At 44.8% G+C, this 23153-nt stretch overlaps 1 protein-coding gene across 14 annotated transcripts in view; it reads right to left on the bottom strand.

Moving 5' to 3' along the window:
• The window catches only part of LOC139278563 (mucin-2-like), a 188963-nt gene that overhangs the window by 12772 nt on the left and 153038 nt on the right, over positions 1-23153 (bottom strand). For all 14 annotated transcript variants that reach the window (XM_070897470.1, XM_070897479.1, XM_070897474.1 and 11 more), the window contains 8 exons: positions 13762-13933; positions 13246-13478; positions 10748-10931; positions 10422-10632; positions 7875-8050; positions 6230-6299; positions 4330-4436; positions 2981-3012 (listed from right to left, as the gene is read on the bottom strand). In XM_070897470.1, coding sequence (XP_070753571.1) covers positions 2981-3012; positions 4330-4436; positions 6230-6299; positions 7875-8050; positions 10422-10632; positions 10748-10931; positions 13246-13478; positions 13762-13933 — 1185 coding nt within the window. The remainder of the gene's footprint in view (positions 1-2980; positions 3013-4329; positions 4437-6229; positions 6300-7874; positions 8051-10421; positions 10633-10747; positions 10932-13245; positions 13479-13761; positions 13934-23153) is intronic.

Here is a 23153-nt window from a genome sequence, read left to right as displayed (position 1 = left end):
ATAAATGCAACAACACTTTGTCCATTTTGTTTAGAACAGCAAATTTACTGCATACATTTATTACGTGCCTGACACAAAGTAAAAATATTATGGCCCCGATATTATTCCCGCATTCTTGCCCAGGCGCAGGACAGGCTGAACATTTTGGAAGGGTGCTTCATTTCTCCTGTGCTCGGATTTGGAAGGCTGGGCCATTAGCATGACTTGTTCGCATACCTAGTGCAGGTCTGTCCACTGTCAGGGCTTTGTTCTAGGAATTGGGGGCAGAATGAGGCTTGCAGCTGGAGGCCTGAGGGGCCTGGCTGTCCACCTCAGGGCCTTATGGCTGTTGGCTGACAAGCCCCAAGAGCCAAATATTCATTGGGGTTCCTGAAAAGGAAGGTTCAAACTTAACTGGAGGGTCTGGCTCACCCTGCCACTAGCTCCCATCGGAACCTCTGATTTGAGGAAGGGCCTGAGCAGAAAGCCCAGGACCAGCTTCCGAGGGTCATTATAGAAAGAAAATTAGGTGGGAGGGTTTGGAACAATCCCAGACTCGAGTGAACTGGGTAAAGCATAATCTATTTTACTCCAATCATTTAAGGGATTACAGTGTGTTCTTTATGGCTCATAAAGCAACCAATAGGTTGAAGTACACAAAGTGTATTTTTTGTTTCCTATCACTTTTCTCATTGTTATGGCCTCACATTAAATTAAACAGAAAAAATATCCGGGGGAGCACTTTTGTTCAAGGTACTCCCTCTTTTTATAGAAGAAAACAATAGACTGACCACCATTTTGCTCAATCTTTTGTAAAAATCACTTATTGAACATAAGAACATAAGAACATAAGAATTAGGAACAGGAGTAGGCCATCTAGCCCCTCGAGCCTGCTCCGCCATTCAATAAGATCATGGCTGATCTGGCCGTGGACTCAGCTCCACTTACCCGCCCACTCTCCATAACTCTTAATTCCCTTATTGGTTAAAAATCTATCTATCTGTGACTTGAATACATTCAATGAGCTAGCCTCAACTGCTTCCTTGGGCAGAGAATTCCACAAATTCACAACCCTCTGGGAGAAGAAATTCCTTCTCAACTCGGTTTTAAATTGGCTCCCCCGTATTTTGAGGCTGTGCCCCCTAGTTCTAGTCTCCCCGACCAGTGGAAACAACCTCTCTGCCTCTATCTTGTCTATCCCTTTCATTATTTTAAATGTTTCTATAAGATCACCCCTCATCCTTCTGAACTCCGAATAAAGACCCAGTCTACTCAATCTATCATCATAAGGTAACCCCCTCATCTCCAGAATCAGTCTAGTGAATCGTCTCTGTAGCCCCTCCAAAGCAAGTATATCCTTCCTTAAGTAAGGTGACCAAAACTGCACGCAGTACTCCAGGTGCGGCCTCACCAATACCCTTTTCAGTTGCAATAGGACCTCCCTGCTTTTGTGCTCCATCCCTCTCGCAATGAAGGCCAACATTCCATTCGCCTTCCTGATTACCTGCTGCACCTGCAAACTAACTTTTTGGGATTCATGCACAAGGACCCCCAGGTCCCTCTGCACCGCAGCATGTTGTAATTTCTCCCCATTCAAATAATATTCCCTTTTACTGTTTTTTTTCCCCAAGGTGGATGACCTCACATTTTCCAACATTGTATTCCATCTGCCAAACCTTAGTCCATTCGCTTAACCGATCTAAATCTCTTTGCAGCCTCTCTGTGTCCTCTATAAAACCCGCTTTCCCACTAATCTTTGTGTCATCTGCAAATTTTGTTACACTACACTCTGTCCCCTTTTCCAGGTCATCTATGTATATTGTAAACAGTTGTGGTCCCAGCACCGATCCCTGTGGCACACCACTAACCACCGATTTCCAATCCGAAAAGGACCCATTTATCCCGACTCTGCTTTCTGTTAGCCAGCCAATTCTCGATCCATGTTAATACATTTCCTCTGACTCCGCGTACCTCTATCTTCTGCAGTAACCTTTTGTGTGGCACCTTATCGAATGCCTTTTGGAAATCTAAATACACTACATCCATCGGTACACCTCTATCCACCATGCTCGTTATATCCTCAAAGAATTCCAGTAAATTAGTTAAACATGATTTCCCCTTCATGAATCCATGTTGCGTCTGCTTGATTGCACTATTCCTATCTAGATGTCCTGCTATTTCTTCCTTAATGATAGCTTCAAGCATTTAACCCACTACAGATGTTAAACTAACTGGCCTGTAGTTACCTGCCTTTTGTCTGCCCCCAGAATAAAGCAGAACCGGCCTACTGTTACCTGCTTTTTGTCTGCCCCCAGAATAAAGCAGAACCGAAACCTACAGTCGAAAAGACCAGGAACGGTTTAAACAGCTCCACAAACACCACTGATGGAGCGGGTGAAATTATCAGCAAACCTGGAGCCTCGCTCCTGGGATATTGTCAGCTCTCAGTGCTGGCTGGACATGTTCCATTTATCCCTCCATTCTGCAACACGAGGGAAATATGCTAAACATTTCTAGCGTGCAAAAGATACAAATGGTGTGAACATTATTCCCATGAGGGGCGGATCTCACTAGTGAACTAAAGTCTATTGTACATAAGATGTGCTGCTACTTCTGGATCGTTTCATGAGATTTTCTCTTATTCCATTCTCTTCTATTTAAGCAAATAAAAATAAAATAAATATTAAGATGTGATTTCTAGGTAGAAATGAATCACTGAAAAGAGCACAGGAAAGCATAGCTATCCATTGTGCTGTCAATGCTACCTTCTTATTCTTAGGTTAAGCAGGAAAGTAAAAGCAGATTCATAGTTGGTCTCATATTAATGTGCTTGGAATAATGGAATCCATAACATTTACGAATTGTTTATTCCATATTTAATTAGGGCATTTAGATCACTAAGATATCTTGGCTTATTACCCTCAAAAGACAGTTAATAAATATCTGAATTTAATTTACAGATCTCTTATTAAAACTAGTGTTAATGTTTTTGAACACTCACCTTTCTTGGGTGTCCTAAATTGTCACGGCACCCTGCAGAAAAAACAAAAGATTTGTTTATTAATACACATTTGTTTTCTTTACAATGTGCACATAACAAATTTGATTTATTCTTAACCTAGTGAACCTCCTACTTGAGCCTTGCTCAATTAATCAGAAAGAAATGATGTGTCTGTTAATTGTGTTTGTTGTAACAGGCTGAGAGAGCTTATTGTGCCACCTCTGGAGCAAGTAAGAACAGCAGAATTACCGTTACAACATGACTCATTGACTTGTGTACTGGACGTTACAGCGTTGTCAACTCAAAGATTTTCCTGGGCCGCTGGTTGACTAGGCACAATGAATATTGGGTGGGTTACTTTATTGGCGTGCGTTCTGACCTGCCGAGTTTCTGATAGCCGCTGTGCCCAGGTGCGCAGGCCCAGGAAAATCTCCCCTGTCATGTTATAAAATATATTCACGTTTAAATTCTAATTTATACATTATTATAAAAAGGATGAGGTCAATTCTCCTCTTCCTGCCAACCATATACACTTGCTGAATGTGCCCAACTCAAACAGACCTGAACCCAGCCATAGTTCCAAGTTCAAGCCACTTGCATTTTGCAGATGTATGGTGTTTGTGGCGCCTGGGATTGAGGGTATGTCCAATGGGAGGTCAGAATTTGTGTGCTGCTACAGGCCTTAAAGGCACATTGCTTGTTTGGGAAATTGGCTGATGACCTTTTGTTGGATGGCGCAGGTATAATAGTAAGTCCTGCAGGAAATCGAATACGGCCAGGATGATCTCCTGGACTAGTTTCGATCGCCTGGATGGGTCGGAGAGGAATTTTCCCAGATTTTTTTTTCTTCCTAAATTGGCCCGGGTTTTTATCTGGTTTTTGACTCTCCCAGGAGATCACATGGCTTCGGTTGGGATGGACTGCAGAATGTTTCAGTATAAGGAGTGTTGCAGTTGTGTGAGGCGGACTGGTTGGGCTGGGTGCTCTTTGCCTTTATATGTAACCTTCAGGGCTGCTGACCAAGGGCCGTGCGGCTCTTTGTCGGCCGGCACGGACACGATGGGCTGAAATGGCCTCCTTCTGCTGCGCTGTAAATTTCTATGTTTCTATATCTGGCAACAGTGCAAGGAGAAGCAGGACTCCCTGTTTTGATTATGAGACCATTGAAATATTTCTGCAAGAAGTCTTCACAAGACAGCTGCTATATAATCTATTGAGTTATATAATCTATTGGAGTCACATGCAAATGGTACTGCTAGTACATCTATGATGTACAATGTGGAGTGGCCTTTCCATTAATTAAAATAGATGTATCATGTCCATATGAAAATAAAAAGAATATATTCTACCTGCACAAGAAGCAACACATTTGGATTTGTCTTCAGATAAGATCAATCCATCTGGACAAAAGCAGCCTTCCAGCATGGGGATGAATGTGTCCCCAGCTATCACCACACTGAGGAAGGAAACAACGGCTTTGATTTACTTTTTCAAATCAGAATCGTGGATTTTATTAAACATTATTTTGTTCAGAGTTATATTTTAACCGTCTTGGGTCTTTTAATCACATTATAAATAATTGGCACATAAACAACAGAGTTGAATTTTACATAAAAACAGAGAATGCTGGAAATCTCAGCGGGTCAGGCAGCATCTGGAGAGAAAAACAGAGTTAACATTTCGGGTTGATGACTCTTTGTCAGAACTGCCGAATGTTCGAAAAGAGCACATTCTTAAGCACTGAAAGGGGGAGGGGAAGAAAGATCAAAATGGAAGGTCTGTCAACGGGTGGAAGGCAGGAGAGATTAGAGAGATAAAAGGGATGATGGGCCGCATTGAAATGGTAATGACAGAAGTTAGAAAATGGTTAAATTGGATAGGCTGTGAATGGCAGAGTAATGACCAGCCGCCATTAGAGTAAAAGAGGAAAAAAAGAGAAGAAAGAAGGAAAAAAAAGATGGGGGGTGGGCAGAGGAGTCAAAATTGGCCAGAGGTTATGCTCTAAAATTGTTAAACTCGATGTTGAGTCCAGAGGCTGTAAAGTGCCTAAACAAAAGATGAGGTGCTGTACCTATAGCTTGCATTGAGCTTCATTGGAAAAGTGGAAGAGTCCGAGGACGGAGATATCAGAGTGGGAGTGGAGCGGGGAATTAAAGTGACAGGCAACCGGAAGCTCAGGGTCACACTTACGGACGGAACGGAGATGTTCAGCAAAGCGATCACCAAATCTACGCTTGGTCTCCCCAATGTAGAGGAGACCACATCATGAGCAGTGAATACAGTATACTAAGTTGAAAGAAGTATAAGTAAATCGCTGTTTCATCTGGAAGGAGTATTTGGGGCCCTGGATAGTGGGAAGGGAGGAGATAAAAGTGCAGGTGTTGCATCTCCTGCACTTGCACGGGAAAGTGCCGTGGGAAGGGGAGGGGTTGCTGGGGGTGACTGCGGAATGGACCAGGGTGCCGCAGAGGGAGCAGTCACTTTGGAATGGCGAGAGGGGAGGGGAGAGGAAGATAAGATTGGTGGTGGGATCACGCTGGAGGTGGTGGAAATGGCGGAGGATGATCTGTTGAAAGTGGAGGCTGGTGGGGTGAAAGGTGAGGACAAGGAGAACCCTGTCATGGTTCTGAGAGGGAGGGGAAGGGGTGAGAGCAGAGGTGTGGGAAATAGAACGGACACGGTCGAGGGCCATGTTAACCACGGCGGAGGAGAATCCTCTGTAAAGGAAAAAGGAAGACATGTCCGAGGCACTAGTGTGAAAGGTGGTGTCATCAGAGCAGATGCAACGGAGATGGAGAAACTGGGAGAATGGAATGGAGTCCTTACAGGATGCGGGGTGGGAGGAAGTGTAGTCCAGGTAGCTGTGGGAGTCAGTGGGTTTATAGTGGATACTGGTCGAAAATCTATCCCCAGAAATGGCAAGAAGTCGAGGAAGGGAAGGGAAGAGTCGGAGATGGACCATGTGAAGGTGAGGGAAGGGTGGAAATTGGATGCAAAGTGAATGAAATTTTCAAGTTTTGGGCACGAGCAGAAAACAGCACTGATACAGTCATCAATGTACCGGAAAAAAGAAGTAGGGGAGGGGACCCACGTAGGGGTCCCACAAAAAGGCAGGCATAGCTAGGACCCATGTGGGTTCCCATAGCAACACCTTTAATTTGGAGAAAGTGAGTGGAGTTAAAGGAGAAGTTGTTCAATGTGAGAACAAGCTCAGTCAACCAGAGTTGAATTTTATGTTAACATACTTACTGACTTTCACATTGATCATCACCCTTGTTCTGACACGGCTTGTACACTAAACCTTGATCGCAGGGATATCCTTTAGTATTAACAAAAATGTATTAGATACAAATAATGACACAATATCGCTTTAAACATGGTATTATCGAATGAAGCACTGTAATATTGGCAATAGCCTAACTTGTCCAGCAAGATGCAAGTTCCACCATAAATGGGTTTGATACTAGGACAGAGCACCAAGCTCAGAAATAAATTTCAGGTCTCTGATAAATGGTGTATACACATCCTAAGCATCATTACTGAACAGGTCTCCTGACAATGTAGACTCCAAACTATATAATAGAAAAGCAGGCACAAGGTATCAAGCATCTATGAGGAAAAAAACATGCCAGCGGCATTAGTCCAGCATCTGGCAGAAGTCTTCATTTTTCGCTAGTATCTATTTTTTTTTAATTTTCATCTCTCATAAGACTAATCACGTACATAGACTTTGGATAGACACAGACCAGGGACGTTAAACTTTGGCATCTGATTTGTGAGATAAGTATGTTTTCTACTATTGTTAGACAGCATTGTCAGAAAAAAAGTGCAACTATACATATCATAGCACACTGTATTATTTTTAAACTCATTCACTGTTAAAGATGTAATTTGAAATGATGCCAATTAGGTTTACTGGTCCTGAGGAGTTGGCTGGGATCATTATGGACTGTAGGAATGTTGCCATAATAGCAGTGTGCAGTAATTAACTTAAGTTACTGCAGAATTGTAAACATATAGTGAAAGTTGTGTCAAATTTCAATGTAACACTTGGTGTCCAATAATGGGAGAGTTAGTTCACATTCTCAGTTGTTTATCTATGCATCATACAATTGAGTGATTGTATAACGGGGGTACCACAAACCTCAAGCTTGATTTCACAGGACCCTTGTGTTTGGACTAAGCACTTGATACAGTTGTCTATCACAAAAATGGTTTATTTAGGCACAAAAATCAGGTGCAATGCAACTCTGGTCATAGGGCAGTCCAGTAACAATGCAGACATTCAACCTGTTTCAGCTTCATTCTACATACAAATAATCAAGAAAATTTGGATCAAATGATTAATCGACAGTACTGCCAAATATATTACCCTGTTACCTAAAGTGCATTGCTGAGCATGACAGAAATTCACAGGTTGTTATTATTGTCACTTCCCCATGACCAGTCCAGAGCTATGTGTTTCCACATTTCTCTGCACCTAAATATGGGGCCATAAGAATGCCTTCAGAAAAGCGGTTAGAACTCTGGCAGTAAATTTGAATACCAAAGACAGCAATCCATAATTTTAGAATGCCCCATTTCTAAAAACATGTAAATGTTTTATCTGGAGTTATTCAAGGAGAGAGCATATAGTTACAGGAGACATTCTATTTATCACAGAGTTGTTCCCATTAAGGCCTTTCATTGTGTATGGAAATCTAATACAAGACAAATCCTCACCATATATTTGCACAAAGTCACAACAACAGAAGTGTCACCATTTCAGTTATAAAACAGTTTGGTTAGAAGCAATTGTTTGTGTTTTGAATCTTGTTGAGTATTTCCTATACCTGGAAGTCATTCTTTTTCCTTTCTAAAGTACTCGATCATTATCCAGATTTATAATACTTACTGCACAGTCCATTTGTGAAAGACCTCCAGTCAACACATACGCCTTTACTTGCACAAGCCGAAGCAGCAGCTTCCAGGCTACTACAGTCAATAGTGCCGTTCAGTGCACAATGGTCAAATGTACAAATCTTGATATATTTGTCAAGGTTAATCTTCCTTCTGCATTGTTCAAATGGCCTGAATAATGTGGAACACAAGAACATAAGAACATAAGAAATAGGAACAGGAGTAGGCCATACGGCCCCTCGAGCCTGCTCCGCCATTCAATAAGATCATGGCTGATCTGATCATGGACTCAGTTCCACTTTCCCACCCACTCTCCATAACCCCTTATCCCCTTATCATTTAAGAAACTGTCTATTTCTGTCTTAAATTTATTCAATGTCCCAGCTTCCACAGCTCTCTGAGGCAGCGAATTCCCCAAATTTACAGCTCTGTGAGAGAAGAAATTTCTCCTCATCTCTGTTTTAAATGGGCGGCCCCTTATTCTAAGATCATGCCCTCTAGTTCTAGTCTCTCCCATCAGTGGAAACATCCTCTCTGCATCCATCTTGTCAAGCCCCCTCATAATCTTATACGTTTCGATAAGATCACCTCTCATTCTTCTGAATTCCAATGAATAGAGGCCCAACCTACTCAACCTTTCCTCACAAGTCAACCACCTCATCCCTGGAATCAACCTAGTGAACCTTCTCTGAACTGCCTCCAAAGCAAGTATATCCTTTCGTAAATATGGAAACCAAAACTGCAAGCAGTATTCCAGGTGTGGCCTCACCAATACCTTGTATAGCTGTAGTAAGACTTCCCTGCTTTTATACTCCATCCCCTTTGCAATAAAGGCCAAGATATCATTGGCCTTCCTGATCACTTGCTGTACCTGCATACTAACCTTTTGTGTTTCATGCACAAGTACTCCCAGGTCTCGCTGTACTGCGGGACTTTGCAATCTTTCTCCATTTAAATAATAACTTGTTCTTTGATTTTTTTCTGCCAAAGTGCATGACCTCAGACTTTCCAACATTATACTCCATCTGCCAAATTTTTGCCCATTCTCTGAGAATGTCTAAATCCTTTTGCTGATTGTTTGTGTCCTCCTCACACATTGCTTTTCCTCCCATCTTTGTATCGTCAGCAAACTTGGTTATGTTACACAAAGTGTTTAAAATTCAGTTGAAGTGATTTATCATATTATCATTTGATATTTCAATCAATAAAATATAGAGACTTAAGAATTCACAACATTTTCTATTAAGTTCTATAAAGTGTTTAATACTTGTGAAAATAAGTTGCCTATTAGACGTTTTTAGGTTACTGTTCCAGAGCTTGCCCCAACCTAGATGTATTTCATTTAAATATCTTTTCAGATTTAGCCCAGATTTAAATTGCTATTTATAAGCCAAACAAAAACATTTTTTTTACTGTCCCCTGACCATTCACGCATTATTTAACGTCACACCTATTTTACAGCTGTCTTTCTGGCTTATTTTTGAAACCTTAGCCCCAAAAATTGGATCGAGCTCGACACCAGACGGGTTTCGGGTGCAGCGACCGTTACACCGCCTGAAGAGGACAGAGGGAAATTGGTCCAACTGTCCCATTTGTATATTACCGACGAGCTGCGGACACCAATCATGACCCTAGTGGCAGCTTGCTGATTGTGGGGTGGAGGGAGGTGCGAGATTGATGGTTGGGATGCCAGCCAAGAGCAGTAGGTAAGTTTGGGAGAGGGGGTGAGAGATAACCAGGAGAGGATCGAACATATGCCAGCGATGGCCCGCAGTTTAAATGCGAAGCAGCACACCTGCTCCTCCTGGCACCAGCTAAGTATAAGCCTTTGTGCTTACCCTTTTGGTGACAGCCTCCAATTTTCCCTTCTAAGGACCGTTGTTTTGGCTGCCATGCTTCTGTGAAAACTGATTGCAGCATTCACGGCGCATGCTGCGGTCAGTCGCGACCCAATTTGGATAAGGGGCCTGAAACAGGTGTTAGGCCCCCAAATCGCATAGGCAATGTGCCCAATGACTGTGTCAAGCCGAGTAAAACAACAACAACCTGCATTTATATAGCGTCTTTAACATATTAAAACATCCCAAGATGCTTCACAAGAACCTTATCAAACAAAGTTTGACACCGAGCCACATGAGAAGAAACTAGGGCAGATGACCAAAAGTCTGGTCAAAGAGGTTGGTTTTACGGAGCATCTTAAAGGAAGAGGGAGAGGTAGAAAGGTGGAGAGGTTTCGGGAGGGAATTCTAGAGCTTAGGGCCTAGGCAGATGACAGCACGGCCGCCAATGTTGGAGCGTTGAAAATCAGCGATACGTCTTATCTGAAAGACGGCAGCGCTCGCTCAGTACTGCACTGGAATGTCAGCCTAGATCTTGTGCTCAAATCTCTGACTCAGAGGTGAGAGTGCTACCCACTGAGCCTTGGCTGACACCACAGATAGAAAGAGATAAGTATAGATAGAGTAAATACAGATGGATGTGTACATCGTCTTTCAATTATTTACTTTGAAGGAAATTAAATATGCAGAATGAATTCACTTACTTTTCTTGAATGATATCACAGATTGTTTTCTCCGTTTTGCATGTTGGCGGAGGAGGAACTGGAGCACAAGGCACATTATTAGGAGCTGATTGACAATAAGGTTTAGTGGGATCATCAACTCTCCAATCATATGCAGTTTTGTGACAACAGTCAGAAGGCTCGACTTTCCCATTCTTCCTTGTGCATTGGGCTGGGGTGTGGGAGCAGGATCCTAAAATAAGAAAAAATGATGCAGTGTGTTATGTACCAAACAAAATTTGTTTCATCAGCAAAATTACCATTACAATATATAATTTTACATAACTATACAGTGGCAGAGCACATACCACATTGGCCTTTGGTGTTGTTAAAGAAGTATTTTTCTGGAACTCTGATCGTAAAGGCATTACGAAAAGCAGTAATGCTTGTTCGAATATCAGGAATAGAAATATAAGTGCTGCCGCCCGGTTTAATAATCTTAAATCCCTTTGAACTGTAGGGAAGACTCACATCATTTCCATTGACAGTTAACTGTAAAAGAAAAAAAACAGAACTTTATGAAAACTGTCCCAAGCTACAAGGAACTCAATACACATGTTGTAGGGTTATGGTCATCGCTCACAGGTGATATGTATTATATAATTAGCATCAAACTTGAAGTAGTTGCTTGCATTAAAAAAATTTAATTACTTACTTTAAAAAACTTAAGTAAAACAGCAAAGGACGTATTTCGTGCTAGGGGTGCAGACTGGAGTTTTGCAAGGTTATGCGTATTATATTGTTATTAATACAGGTTGAAACTCCATTATCCAGAACTCCCTTATCCGGAACCACCCCTCATCCAGAACCATTCCTGGCCACCGGGTGGCGCATGCGCAGAACTTCGACATGAACAAATTGAAGTCCTTCTTTGCTGCCGACTTCAGCAATCGCTGGCCTGACCCTGCGATCCACCGCCTCCCCCCACCCCCCGCCAGGATCTCTCTGCCGCACTCCCAGCCCCAAGCCAGGCAGCCCCAATATCCCCTTCCTCAGTATCTGTACCATCCAATTTTCCTCATCCGGAAAAATCCCTTTACCAGAACAGGCCAGATCCAGAGGGTTCCGGATAAGGGAGTTTCAACCTGTATATATATATAATTTTGAAAGATTATTTGATTATTGCCATAGCCTGTGCATGTTACAGGCAAAGAGAAGAAAATGAGACCTTCTAAATAGGTAATGGCCCTAAGAGCAGAATAACCGAATGTTATTGCTTTTAATGTTTCCGTCTAAGTTTTTCTACTATTTTGGTGCTTTATTATTTTTTCACAAAGGTTTGTTTCAAATTGTTCAGGTAACAGGAGTACTAGATGGTGCCATGGGGCAACGCACTGTTTGCTCCTCTCAGAATTAGAGTTGAATTTGGCCTATACTGCTGCAAGTATCTTTTCTACTACCTGAAGGATACTGCACTAAATGAGCTTGGATAATCTTGTGTTACATACTTTAATTCCAATATTTCCTCCAGATGGACAAGTATCCCCAGTACAAAACTTCTCATAATACAATTTTAGCATTAAATTGTCAATTAGGAGTATTTCATCACTGCTCACACCAGGACTTCAGCACATAATCTCGTCTCATACTTCAGTGCAGTGCTGCATTGTCAGAAGCGGCATCTTTCAGATGAAATGTTAAACCGAGGCTTTGTCTGCCTGTTTAGGTTGGCGTGAAAGATCCCATGGTATTAAGTAGTGCTTACACATGGTACAAAGAGGCCAACAATAACTCCTCAATTACCTCCAGCCGAAAACCCCCCAGGTCAACTGGTTATTTAGCTCATTGCTGTTTGTGGAATCTTGCTGTGCACAATTTGAATGCAGCGTTTGTCTACATAACAGCGACTACCTTTCAAAAGTATTGCTTTAGCTGCAAAGCACCTTGGGATATCCTGAGGATGTGAAAGGTGCTACATAAATGCAAGATTCTACCTTCTTTATCAAATGCAGCAGGTGGAAGAGCATACAGTGGTAATTTGTTTGTGAGTGCAATCTGTTAAATTGCCAAAAATGTCCAACATAATGACAAATGAATCACCAATATTTTGAAGGGCAAAGTTTCAGAGGTGTATTTTGTAGGCAAGAAGATCACCACCAGGGGGACAGGCATGCTAAAAAGTGCAATGGTGATCATGGATTAGGACAATCCTTTCGAGAGGATGGATAATTTATATACAGTTGTACCTCTCCAGTCCGGAACCATCCGGACCTGACCGGTGCTGGAAGAGAGAATTTCCCGAACCACGGGAGGTCTCGCTTACCGGTACCGGTGGACAGCGCCTGGGCTCCTGTCTGTGTGAGTGTGTGTCACCGCAGCCTGTGCACGGTTCCTTCAGCACCCACGCACACACTCACTGACTGACAGACGCTCTCAGCCGATCACCGAACACACTGACTGATCAGCCATTGCAGCCGATCAAAACTTTAAAAAAAATAAACCCTCCTCCCAACTAATGCCGAACCACGGATGTTTCTGGATGAAAGAGTCCGGGACTAGAGAGGTACAACCTCTATTAACAGCAGCCTCCATAAGAGGAAACGGGTAGTAGCTGAAGAATGAAAAAGGGTCATAAGAATATGGATAATCAAACGGTGGACTGTGTATAGGAGATGGAACAGGGCATGGCTACATTCAGAAGCTGATCTGTCTCCACATGATTTGTCACTGGAAGTTACCAAGATGTTTGGCTGATGGGCAATGAGTACATTAATGATCAACTGTGGTAGTGTCATTCCTACTTAAACCATAAACTGAACTGTTAATCAAATTTTACACTATAAGCAACACATATAAAAGTACTTACCACATATACTCCCCCAGTTGAAATATATACAACATTTCCATTGTAAGAAATAACTAGGCCCTTTGGACAAGACTTCTTTACGAGGGAGAGGCAAAAATAATTATCTACCAAAACTGAGAAATTGTATTTTGGAACTCGTTCTTCCACAAGAGTGTACGTGCAGTTCTCGAAGAAGTCATACCATTGACCATCAAATGTGCGATAATGTGGATCTCCCCATATTTCACATTCACCTAAAATTAAATCAAAATAGGCTCTCAGAAAACCATCAGTGCTATGGGATGGAACTTTCAATTTTGGCGGGGGCGTAAAACAGGCAAGTCTTGAATCTGCCACCCATTATTTACCGTGCCCATTTATCATTTCTATTGATTTTAATTAAAATAAAATCAGAGGGGATGTATAACAAGGGGATCCACTGCTGCCTGTTTTATGGCCCAGACAAAGTTGAACATTTTCCCATCATTTCAAACAACTTTAATGTAGCAGCAATTTGAACAGATCAGTGATACTAACAATCACATTCCCATTTCTCACAACATCCGTTTTCTGTCCGAATTTTCACAGGCTCGATCTCATTATTACATGTCGGTTTAATCAATGCTGGACAGACAATGGGATCCATTTTAAATAAGTCATTTTTGATACAAGTAATCATTGTGCAGTTTTCCTTCCATGTCTCCATGCACTAGAAAGAAAATTAAACATAAATTAGTCACGAACATTTTGATCCCGTTTAATTAGGCAAACTTATGAACATAAAAGTAATTAGCATTTAATGCTGGCAATTATTTTTTCAAAATCAATCATTTCTCCATGAGAATTGAGAAAGTAGCTTCTCTGAAACTGTAAGCTGAAGAATTTTAGGTTTCCAGAACTTTGCTGATACCAATATTTAAATTATAGATCATTTTCCTATATCAATCAACGTGTGCAGTTTTACTGGAGCAATGTGTTGCTGAACCCAAGAACACAGCCAGATTAACAACCCAAAAATGTTACCATGTAGAATTAATACAGAATCATAGAATGATACAGCACGGAAGGAGACCATTCAGCTCATCGGAGTTGTGCGGCTCTTTGAAAGAGCTCTGCGATTAGTCCAACTCCTCTGTTTCTTTCCCATTGCCCTGCAAATTTCTCCTTTTCATGTATATGTCCAATTCCCTTTTGAAAGGTGTCATGTATGTAACCACAATGTAACACCACTGTATTACTGTATACACTCAACTTAGATGCACACCTTGACCACAAGGGGTGAACTTGTGGGAGACACTCCTTACCTAATCACACAGGTATAAAAAGGGAGGTCCCATGCAGGGTCATCACTTGGAGTCCTGTGAATAAAGAGTTAAGGTCACAGAGTGACCTTGTTCCCAGAATGTGCCTTGTGTGGTTTCATACTGTAGAGTAAGGACTTTACATTGGCGATGAGAAACGGGAATTCACGACCCACGAGAATGGCCACCGGTAGCACAGAGGAACGGTACTGTATTGGGGAAGACTGGGACGATTTTGTCGAGAGGCTTCAACAAAGCTTCGTTACGAAAGAATGGCTGGGGGATGCAGCGACCGACAAGCGAAGGGCTCATCTTTTGACCAGCTGCGGACCAAAGACTTACGCGCTCATGAAGGACTTACTAGCACCCGAAAAGCCAGCGGACAAAACCTTTGAAGAACTCCGCAAATTGGTCGGGGAGCACCTCAAACCGGCGAGTAGCATACATATGGCCTGACACAGATTCTACACCCACCGACGTCAGGAAGGACAGAGCATACTGGACTTCATAGCGGATCTCCGCTGTTTGGCCAGCCTCTGTAAGTTCACAGATGTCTGCAGGGGGAAGATGCTAAGGGACTTCTTTATCGAGGGCATCAGTCATGCGGGGATTGTTCACAAATTAATTGAGACCAAGGATTTGACCTTGGAAGCGGCGGTGTTGCTAGCTCAAACTTTCATGGCGGGGGAGGAAGAGACGAAAATAATATATGCGTGCAATTCTGCCTCTAACGCGGCGAGGGATCAGGGAATCAACATCATCAATGCGACTCAGAGCCCTGCAGGCAGGCAGGGGCAGTTAAACACCCCCCAGGCAGCAATAGACCCCAGAGTAGGACTTCAACAGAGACAATGGCAGGCTGAACGGACATTCACGCCATCACAGCGGACAATGCGGCCCATGATGGGGCCATTGACACCCACTAATAGGGTACTTAAGAGCAGTCCAAGGGACAGTCAGCGCGGAATGCCTGGCCATAGTCCCTTTGTTCCCAACAATGGAAACTTTAACTCATGCTGGAGGTGTGGGGGAAAACACTCCGCCAGATCTTGCAGATTTCAACAGTTTGTCTGCAGAAACTGCAATCTCGGTGGCCACTTAGCTTGAATGTGCAGGAAGTCTGCAACCAGACTAATATATGAGGTGGATGGACCAGAAGAGGGTCCTTTGAGGCAGGATGACTTTTGGGGCAAATCGATGGACGCCGAGGTTCAGCGGGTCCATGTGGTGAATATTCACAGTTCATACACCAAAACGCCACCCATGATGATGAGGGTTTTGTTAAATGGTATCCCTGTACGCATGGAGCTGGACACTGGGGCCAGCCAGTCACTCATGGGTGTTCAGCAATTTGAGAAGCTATGGCCATTTAAAGCCAGTAGACCAAAATTAGCACGTGTTGAGACACAATTACGGATTTATACTAAAGAAATCATTCCGGTGCTAGGCAGTGCAATGTTGGCTGTCACGCACAATGGGGTAGTGAATCGGCTGCCGCTCTGGATTGTCCCAGGCAATGGTCCCGCAATGTTGGGGAGGAGCTGGTGAGCCGAGATGAACTGAAAATGGGGGGATGTTCATGCAATGTCATCTGTGGAGCGAAGTTCGTACTCACAAGTTCTGCAACAATTCGATTCACTATTCCAACCTGGCGTCGGGACTTTCAAAGGCACTAAAGTAGTGATACACATCACCCCGGAGGCCAGGCCAGTGCACCACAAAGCCAGAGTGGTGCCATATGTAATGCGGGAAAAGATCGAGAATGTGAAAAGTGCTGCAATGTGAAATTGAAACCGAGACGGTTTGACCTTGGCAGAGCAGTGATTGGACACCAGAGGACACCAGAGAGCCAATGGTGGGACAGAGTCAGCCCGAAACATGGGGCTTTCAAGCCAATGGGAGTGCACTTGCTCGAAAACTGTGGGACTGACTCATCGCCATTATCGGGCTATTGTCTTCTCCATGTTTACACTATGGAAGGAAATTATGCAGACCTTCAGAAAACTAGGGAACCCAAAACAAACCAAGGGCCTACACAATGGCTACAGGAGGCCAACCCAATCAACCCCTACTCAAACCTTGAGTAGGTTAGAAAAACTGAATTGGAGGGAAATTATGCAGACCTTCAGAAACTCGGGAACCCAAAACAACCCAAGGGGCTACACAATGGCTACAGGAGGCCAACGCAATCAACACCCACTCAAACCTTGAGTAGGTTAACATCAGTGGAAAAAACCCGCAAAAATCTAAAACTGCTGCATTTTTCAAAATCACAAAGCCCACCAATGGGAAGGATCGATTTCAGCAGGAGAGGCGGGCTGGATAATCTGGCTATAAAAAGGGGTTTCTGACGCAGTGTGAGTGGTTCCCTGCCCTTGTGATCCAACAACCAGCAAGCCTCTCGACACTGAAGGAAAACCAGTGTCCGAAGACACCGAAGATAGAAGAAACAAACCAGCAGACTGCAAAAGGCACAGTAGTGAGTATAACCTCTGGTCCCCAGAACTCCCAACTCAGTTAGGCCAGGAAAGGTGGGAGGTTGGGCATTGTACTGCTAAACTTGTGTAAAGATTTTCATTGTGTCCGTTTAGTGGGATTTAGGGGAATTGTTTTGTTGGTGTATTGCTGTTTGTTGAGATACACCTTGTCAAATAAATTGAAAGCCTAAGTTCCTCTTGGAATCACCTTGTCTCAGTTCTATTGTATTACATCTCCTGATCATGAGTCTTATGTCAGAACAGTGTAAGGGAAGCGAGGAGCGCCTCGAAAATGCTCAACTGTGTGTCACAGGTTAGGGAAGAAGGGGTTAGGAGTGTTTGACACTCACAGGTGCCTCACAGGCTAGGCATAAGCTGTGGGGATGCATGAGTCTCAAAACCCCCTTCATAATCTGTGGACACAGTCTCTCCAGGGGTGCTCTTGCAGCACTCAGGGTACCTCACAGGTCAGGCATAAGCGGTGAGGGCAGAAGCCCAGAGAGAGACACCCAAGGCACAACAACACTCCCCGAGAACCCCTTACAAATTGGACCGGCTGTTGAGAGAGGGTATCATCTCGCCTGTTGAATTCAGCGACTGGGCGAGCCCCATCATTCCCATCCTAAAAGCGGATGGCTCTGTCAGGATCTGTGGCGACTATAAGGCCACCATCAATCGGGTGTCCCTACAAGATTAATACCCGCTCCCGAGAGCGGAGGACCTTTTCACCGCGCTGGCAGGCGGCAAGCTGTTCACCAAGATGGACCTCACTTCAGCCTATATGACCCAGGAACTGGCCGACGAACCTAAACCACTGACCACCATCACCACGCACAAGGGACTGTTTGTTTATAACAGGTGCCCGTTTGGCATTCGATCAGCAGCCACGATTTTTCAACGAAACATGGAAAGCCTGCTTAAATCCATCCCTGGAACGATCGTATTCCAGGACGACATCCTCATCACAGGTCGAGACACCGAGGAACACCTCCACAACCTGGAGGAGGTGCTACGCCGACTGGATCGGGTAGGCCTGCGACTCAAGAAGTCAAAATGTGTGTTCTTAGCTCCTGAGGTTGAGTTTCTGGGCAGGAGGGTTGCTGCAGATGGGATTCGGCCCACCGAATCCAAAACAGAGGCGATTCGACGAGCACCCAGGCCCTGCAACACATTGGAGTTGCATTCATTCCTGGGACTGTTGAACTATTTCGGGAACTTTCTGCCGAATTTGAGCACGTTGTTGGAGCTGCTACACGTGCTCCTGCGTAAGGGTTGCAATTGGTTTTGGGGGGACTGTCAGGAACGGGCTTTTGATCGGGCGGGAAAACTATTTTGTTCAAACAAGTTGTTGACCCTGTACGACCCCTGTAAAAAATTGGTTCTTACATGTGATGCATTGTCCTATGGGGTTGGGTGCGTGTTGCAGCAGGGCAATGCTGAGTGCCAACTACAACCTGTGACTTATGCCTCCAGGTCGCTCTCTTAAGCAGAACAGGGATATGGCATGGTCGAGAAGGAAGCGCTTGCATGTATCTATGGTGTAAAAAAAATGTATCAGTACCTCTTTGGCAGGAAGTTCGAATTAGAGACGGACCACAAGCCATTAACATTCCTGTTATCAGACAGCAAGGCTATCAATGCCAACGCATCAGCTCGCATACAGCGATGGGCTCTCACGCTGGCTGCCTATGACTATTCCATCCGGCACCGGCCCGGCATTGAAAATTGCGCTGACGCGCTCAGCAGGCTCCCACTGGCCACCACTGAGGGGGCAGCGGAGCAAAGCGCCAAGATGGTCATGGCTGTCGATGCCTTTGACAGCGCAGGCTCCCCCATCACAGCCCGCCAGATCAAAATCTGGACAAACAGAGATCCTCTCCTATCCCTGATTAAGAAATGTGTCCTGACTGGGGATTGGGCGCCCACACACGGAGCATGCCCTGAGGAGGTCAGACCATTCCACAGACGGATGGATGAGCTCTCCATCCAAGCCGACTGCCTACTATGGGGCAGCTGGGTAGTTATGTCCCAGAAGGGCAGGGAGGCATTCATCAGGGAACTCCACAGCGAGCACCCGGGCATTGTGCTGATAAAGGCCATTGCCCGGTCACACGTTTGGTCGCCTGGAATTGATTCAGACCTGGAACACTGTGTTCACAGATGCACGATGTGTGCCCAGCTGAGTAATGCCCCCAGGGAGGCCCCGCTCAGCCCGTGGCCCTGGCCCACCAGGCCATGGTCACGTATTCATGTTGACTACGCGGGCTCGTTCATGGGTAAGATGTTCCTTATTGTGGTGGACGCGTACTCGAAATGGATCGAGTGCATCATTCTGAATTCATGCACGTCATCCACCACCGTGGAAAGCCTACGTGCGATCTTTGCAACCCATGGCTTGCCGGACATCCTGGTTAGTGATAATGGCCCATGTTTCACAAGCTACGAATTCCGAGAGTTTATGCCGGGTAATGGCATCAGCCACGTCAGGACTGCGCCGTTCAAGCCGGCCTCCAATGGCCAGGCGGAACGGCGGTCCAAATCATTAAACAAGGTATGCTCAGGATTCAAGGACCCTCCCTACAATGCCGCCTATCGTGTCTCCTGCATATAGATCCCGACCGCCCTCGCTCATGAGGGTCCTGCCCGCAGGGCTACTAATGAAACGGACATTCAAAACTTGGTTGTCCCTCATTCACCCAATCCTGACCGACATAGTTGAGGGCAAGTGCAAGTCACAAAACGAGTACCATGACCGTAATGCGAGGGGGAGATGTATAGAAATAAATGATCCTGTATTCGTCCTCAATCACGCCATGGGGCCCAATTGGCTTGAGGACACTATAATTGACAAAGAGGGGAATAGGGTCATCGTGGTAAAACTCAACAATGGTCAGATATGCCGTAAGCATATGGACCAGGTAAAAAAAAGATTCAGCATCGACACGGAGGAACTTGAAGAAGAGCATGAGATGGAGCTCACAACACCATCAGTGAACGAGCAACAAGAGTAATCAGAAGAATGCACAGTCCCTGAGGTCAGCCCGGACAGGCCGGAATCACCACAGGTGACAGACACTCACGTCAGTGTCCAACAACCAGAGCCCCAACTGCGGCGCTCCACGAGGGAGCGTAGACCACCTGAAAGACTAAACCTATAATCCCAATAAGACTTTGGGGGGGGAGGTGATGTCATTATGTAACCACAATGTAACACCACTGTATTACTGTATACACTCAATCTAGATGCACACTTTGACCACAAGGGGTGAACTTGTGGGAGACACTCCTTACCTGATCACACAGGTATAAAAAGGGAGGTCCCATGCAGGGTCATCACTTGGAGTCCTGTGAATAAAGAGTTAAGGTCACAGAGTGACCTTGTTCCCAGAATGTGCCTCGTGTGGTTTCATACTGTAGAGTAAGGACTTTACAAAAGGTACTATTGAATCTCCTTCCACCACCCTTTCAGCAGTACTTTCCAGATCATAACAACTCAATACGTAAAAAAAAAATCTCACTTCCTCCACTCGATTTTTGGCCAATTATCTGAAACCTGTGTCCAATGGTTACTGACCTTCCTGACAGTAGAAACATTTTTTCCTATCTACTCTATCAAAATCGCTCATAATTTTGAGAATTAAATTTGATCTTAATCTTTCTGCTCTATGTAACCACCTTCTCTAGTTTCTTCACATAACTGAAGTCCCTCAGCCCTGGTACCATTCTGGTAATTCTCCTCTGCACCCACTCCAAGACATTGCCATCCCTCCTAAAGTGTGGTGCTCAGAATTGGACACAATACTCTAGCTAAGATCTAATCAATGACTTGTAAAGGTTTACCATAACCTCATTGCTTTTGTATGGCAGTTGGAGCAGCGCGAGTCCGGGGTTGGTGAGGCCTATAAAAGGCCCAGCGGGAGACTGAGGCGGCAGCAGTTGGAGCAGCGCAAGTCCGGGGTTGGTGAGGCCTATAAAAGGCCCAGTGGGAGAGTGAGGCGGCGGCAGTTGGAGCAGCGCGAGTCCAGGGTTGGTGAGGCCTATGAAAGGCCCAGTGGGAGAGTGAGACGGCGGCAGTTGGAGCAGCGCGAGTCCGGGGTTGGTGAGGCCTATGAAAGGCCCAGTGGGAGAGTGAGGCGGCGGCAGTTGGAGCAGCGCGAGTCCAGGGTTGGTGAGGCCTATGAAAGGCCCAGTGGGAGAGTGAGGCGGCGGCAGTTGGAGCAGCGCGAGTCCGGGGTTGGTGAGGCGTGGCTTGTGCAGCTACAGGGAGAAGGCAAAAAAGAAATAAAAAGAAACAGAAAGGTGACATCATAGCCAAAGGGGTTAATTGATTGGCTGGTGATTGGTGAGTAGTTTTTCTTTCTTCTCTTTAACAGTGAGTAAACTTTAACATTATTATTGCCTATCTAAAGGTTAAGTCATGGCAGAAGAGCTCAGTCGCATGTTATACTCCTCCTGTACCATGTGGGAACTCAGGAACGACTCCAGTGTTCCTGACGACTACATGTGCAGGAAGTGTATCCACCTCCAGCTCCTGACGGTCCGCGTTGCAGAGTTGGAGCTGAGGGTGGATTCACTCTGGAGCATCCACGATGCTGAGAATGATGTGAGTAGCACGTGTAGTGAGTTGGTCATATCACAAGAGAAGGGTCCACAGCCAGATAGGTAATGGAAGACCAGCAGGAAGAGCAGTGCAAAGAAGGTAGTGCAAAAATCCCCTGTTATCATCCCCCTGCAAAACAGATACACTGCTTTGAGTACTGTTGAGGGAGATGACTCATCAGGGGAGGGCAGCAGCAGCCAAGTTCATGGCACCGTGGCTGGCTCTGTTGCACAGGAGTGGAGGAAAAAGAGTGGGAGAGCGATAGTGATAGGGGATTCAATTGTTAGGGGAATAGATAGGCGTTTCTGCGGCCGCAACCGAGACTCCAGGATAGTATGTTGCCTCCCTGGTGCAAGGGTCAAGGATGTCTCGGAGCGGGTGCAGGACATTCTAAAAAGGGAGGGAGAACAGCCAGTTGTCGTGGTGCACATTGGTACCAACGACATAGGTTAAAAAAAGGGATGAGGTCCTACGAAACGAATTTACGGAGCGAAGAGCTAAATTAAAAAGTAGGACCTCAAAAGTAGTAATCTCGGGATTGCTACCAGTACCACGTGCGAGTCAGAGTAGGAATCGCAGGATAGCACAGATGAATACGTGGCTTGAGCAGTGGTGCAGCAGGGAGGGATTCAAATTCCTGGGGCATTGGAACCAGTTCTGGGGGAGGTGGGACCAGTACAAACCGGACGGTCTGCACCTGGGCAGGACCGGAACCAATGTCCTAGGGGGAGTGTTTGCTAGTGCTGTTGGGGAGGAGTTAAACTAATATGGCAGGGGGATGGGAACCAATGGAGGGAGACAGAGGGAAACAAAAAGTAGATAAAAGCAAAAAACAGAAAGGAGATGAGAAAAAGTGGAAGGCAGAGAAATGCAAGACAAAGAACAAAAAGGGCCACTGTACAACAAAATTCTAAAAGGACAAAGGGTGTTAAAAAAACAAGCCTGAAGGCTTTGTGTCTTAATGCAAGGAGTATCCGTAATAAGGTGGATGAATTAACTGTGCAAATAGATGTTAACAAATATGATGTGATTGGGATTACGGAGACGTGGCTCCAGGATGATCAGGACTGGGAACTCAACATCCAGGGGTATTCAACATTCAGGAAGGATACAATAAAAGGAAAAGGAGGTGGGGTAGCATTGCTGGTTAAAGAGGAGATTAATACAATAATTAGGAATGACATTAGCTTGAATGATGTGGAATCTATATGGGTAGAGCTGCAGAACACCAAAGGGCAAAAAACGTTAGTGGGAGTTGTGTACAGACCTCCAAACAGTAGTAGTGATGTTGGGGAGGGCATCAAAGAGGAAATTATGGGTGCATGCAATAAGGGTGCAGCAGTTATAATGGGTGACTTTAATATGCACATAGATTGGGCTAATCAAACTGGAAGCAATACGGTGGAAGAGGATTTCCTGGAGTGCATAAGGGATGGTTTTCGAGACCAATATGTCGAGGAACCAACTAGGTGAGAGGCCGTCTAGACTGGGTGTTGTGTAATGAGAGAGGATTAATTAGCAATCTCGTTGTGCGAGGCCCCTTGGGGAAGA

Source organism: Pristiophorus japonicus, chromosome 13 (genome assembly GCF_044704955.1).
Source record: "Pristiophorus japonicus isolate sPriJap1 chromosome 13, sPriJap1.hap1, whole genome shotgun sequence".
NCBI lineage: Eukaryota > Metazoa > Chordata > Chondrichthyes > Pristiophoridae > Pristiophorus > Pristiophorus japonicus.
The sequence above is the reverse complement of the archived record's forward strand: the minus strand, read 5'-3'. Positions and strand labels throughout refer to the sequence as shown.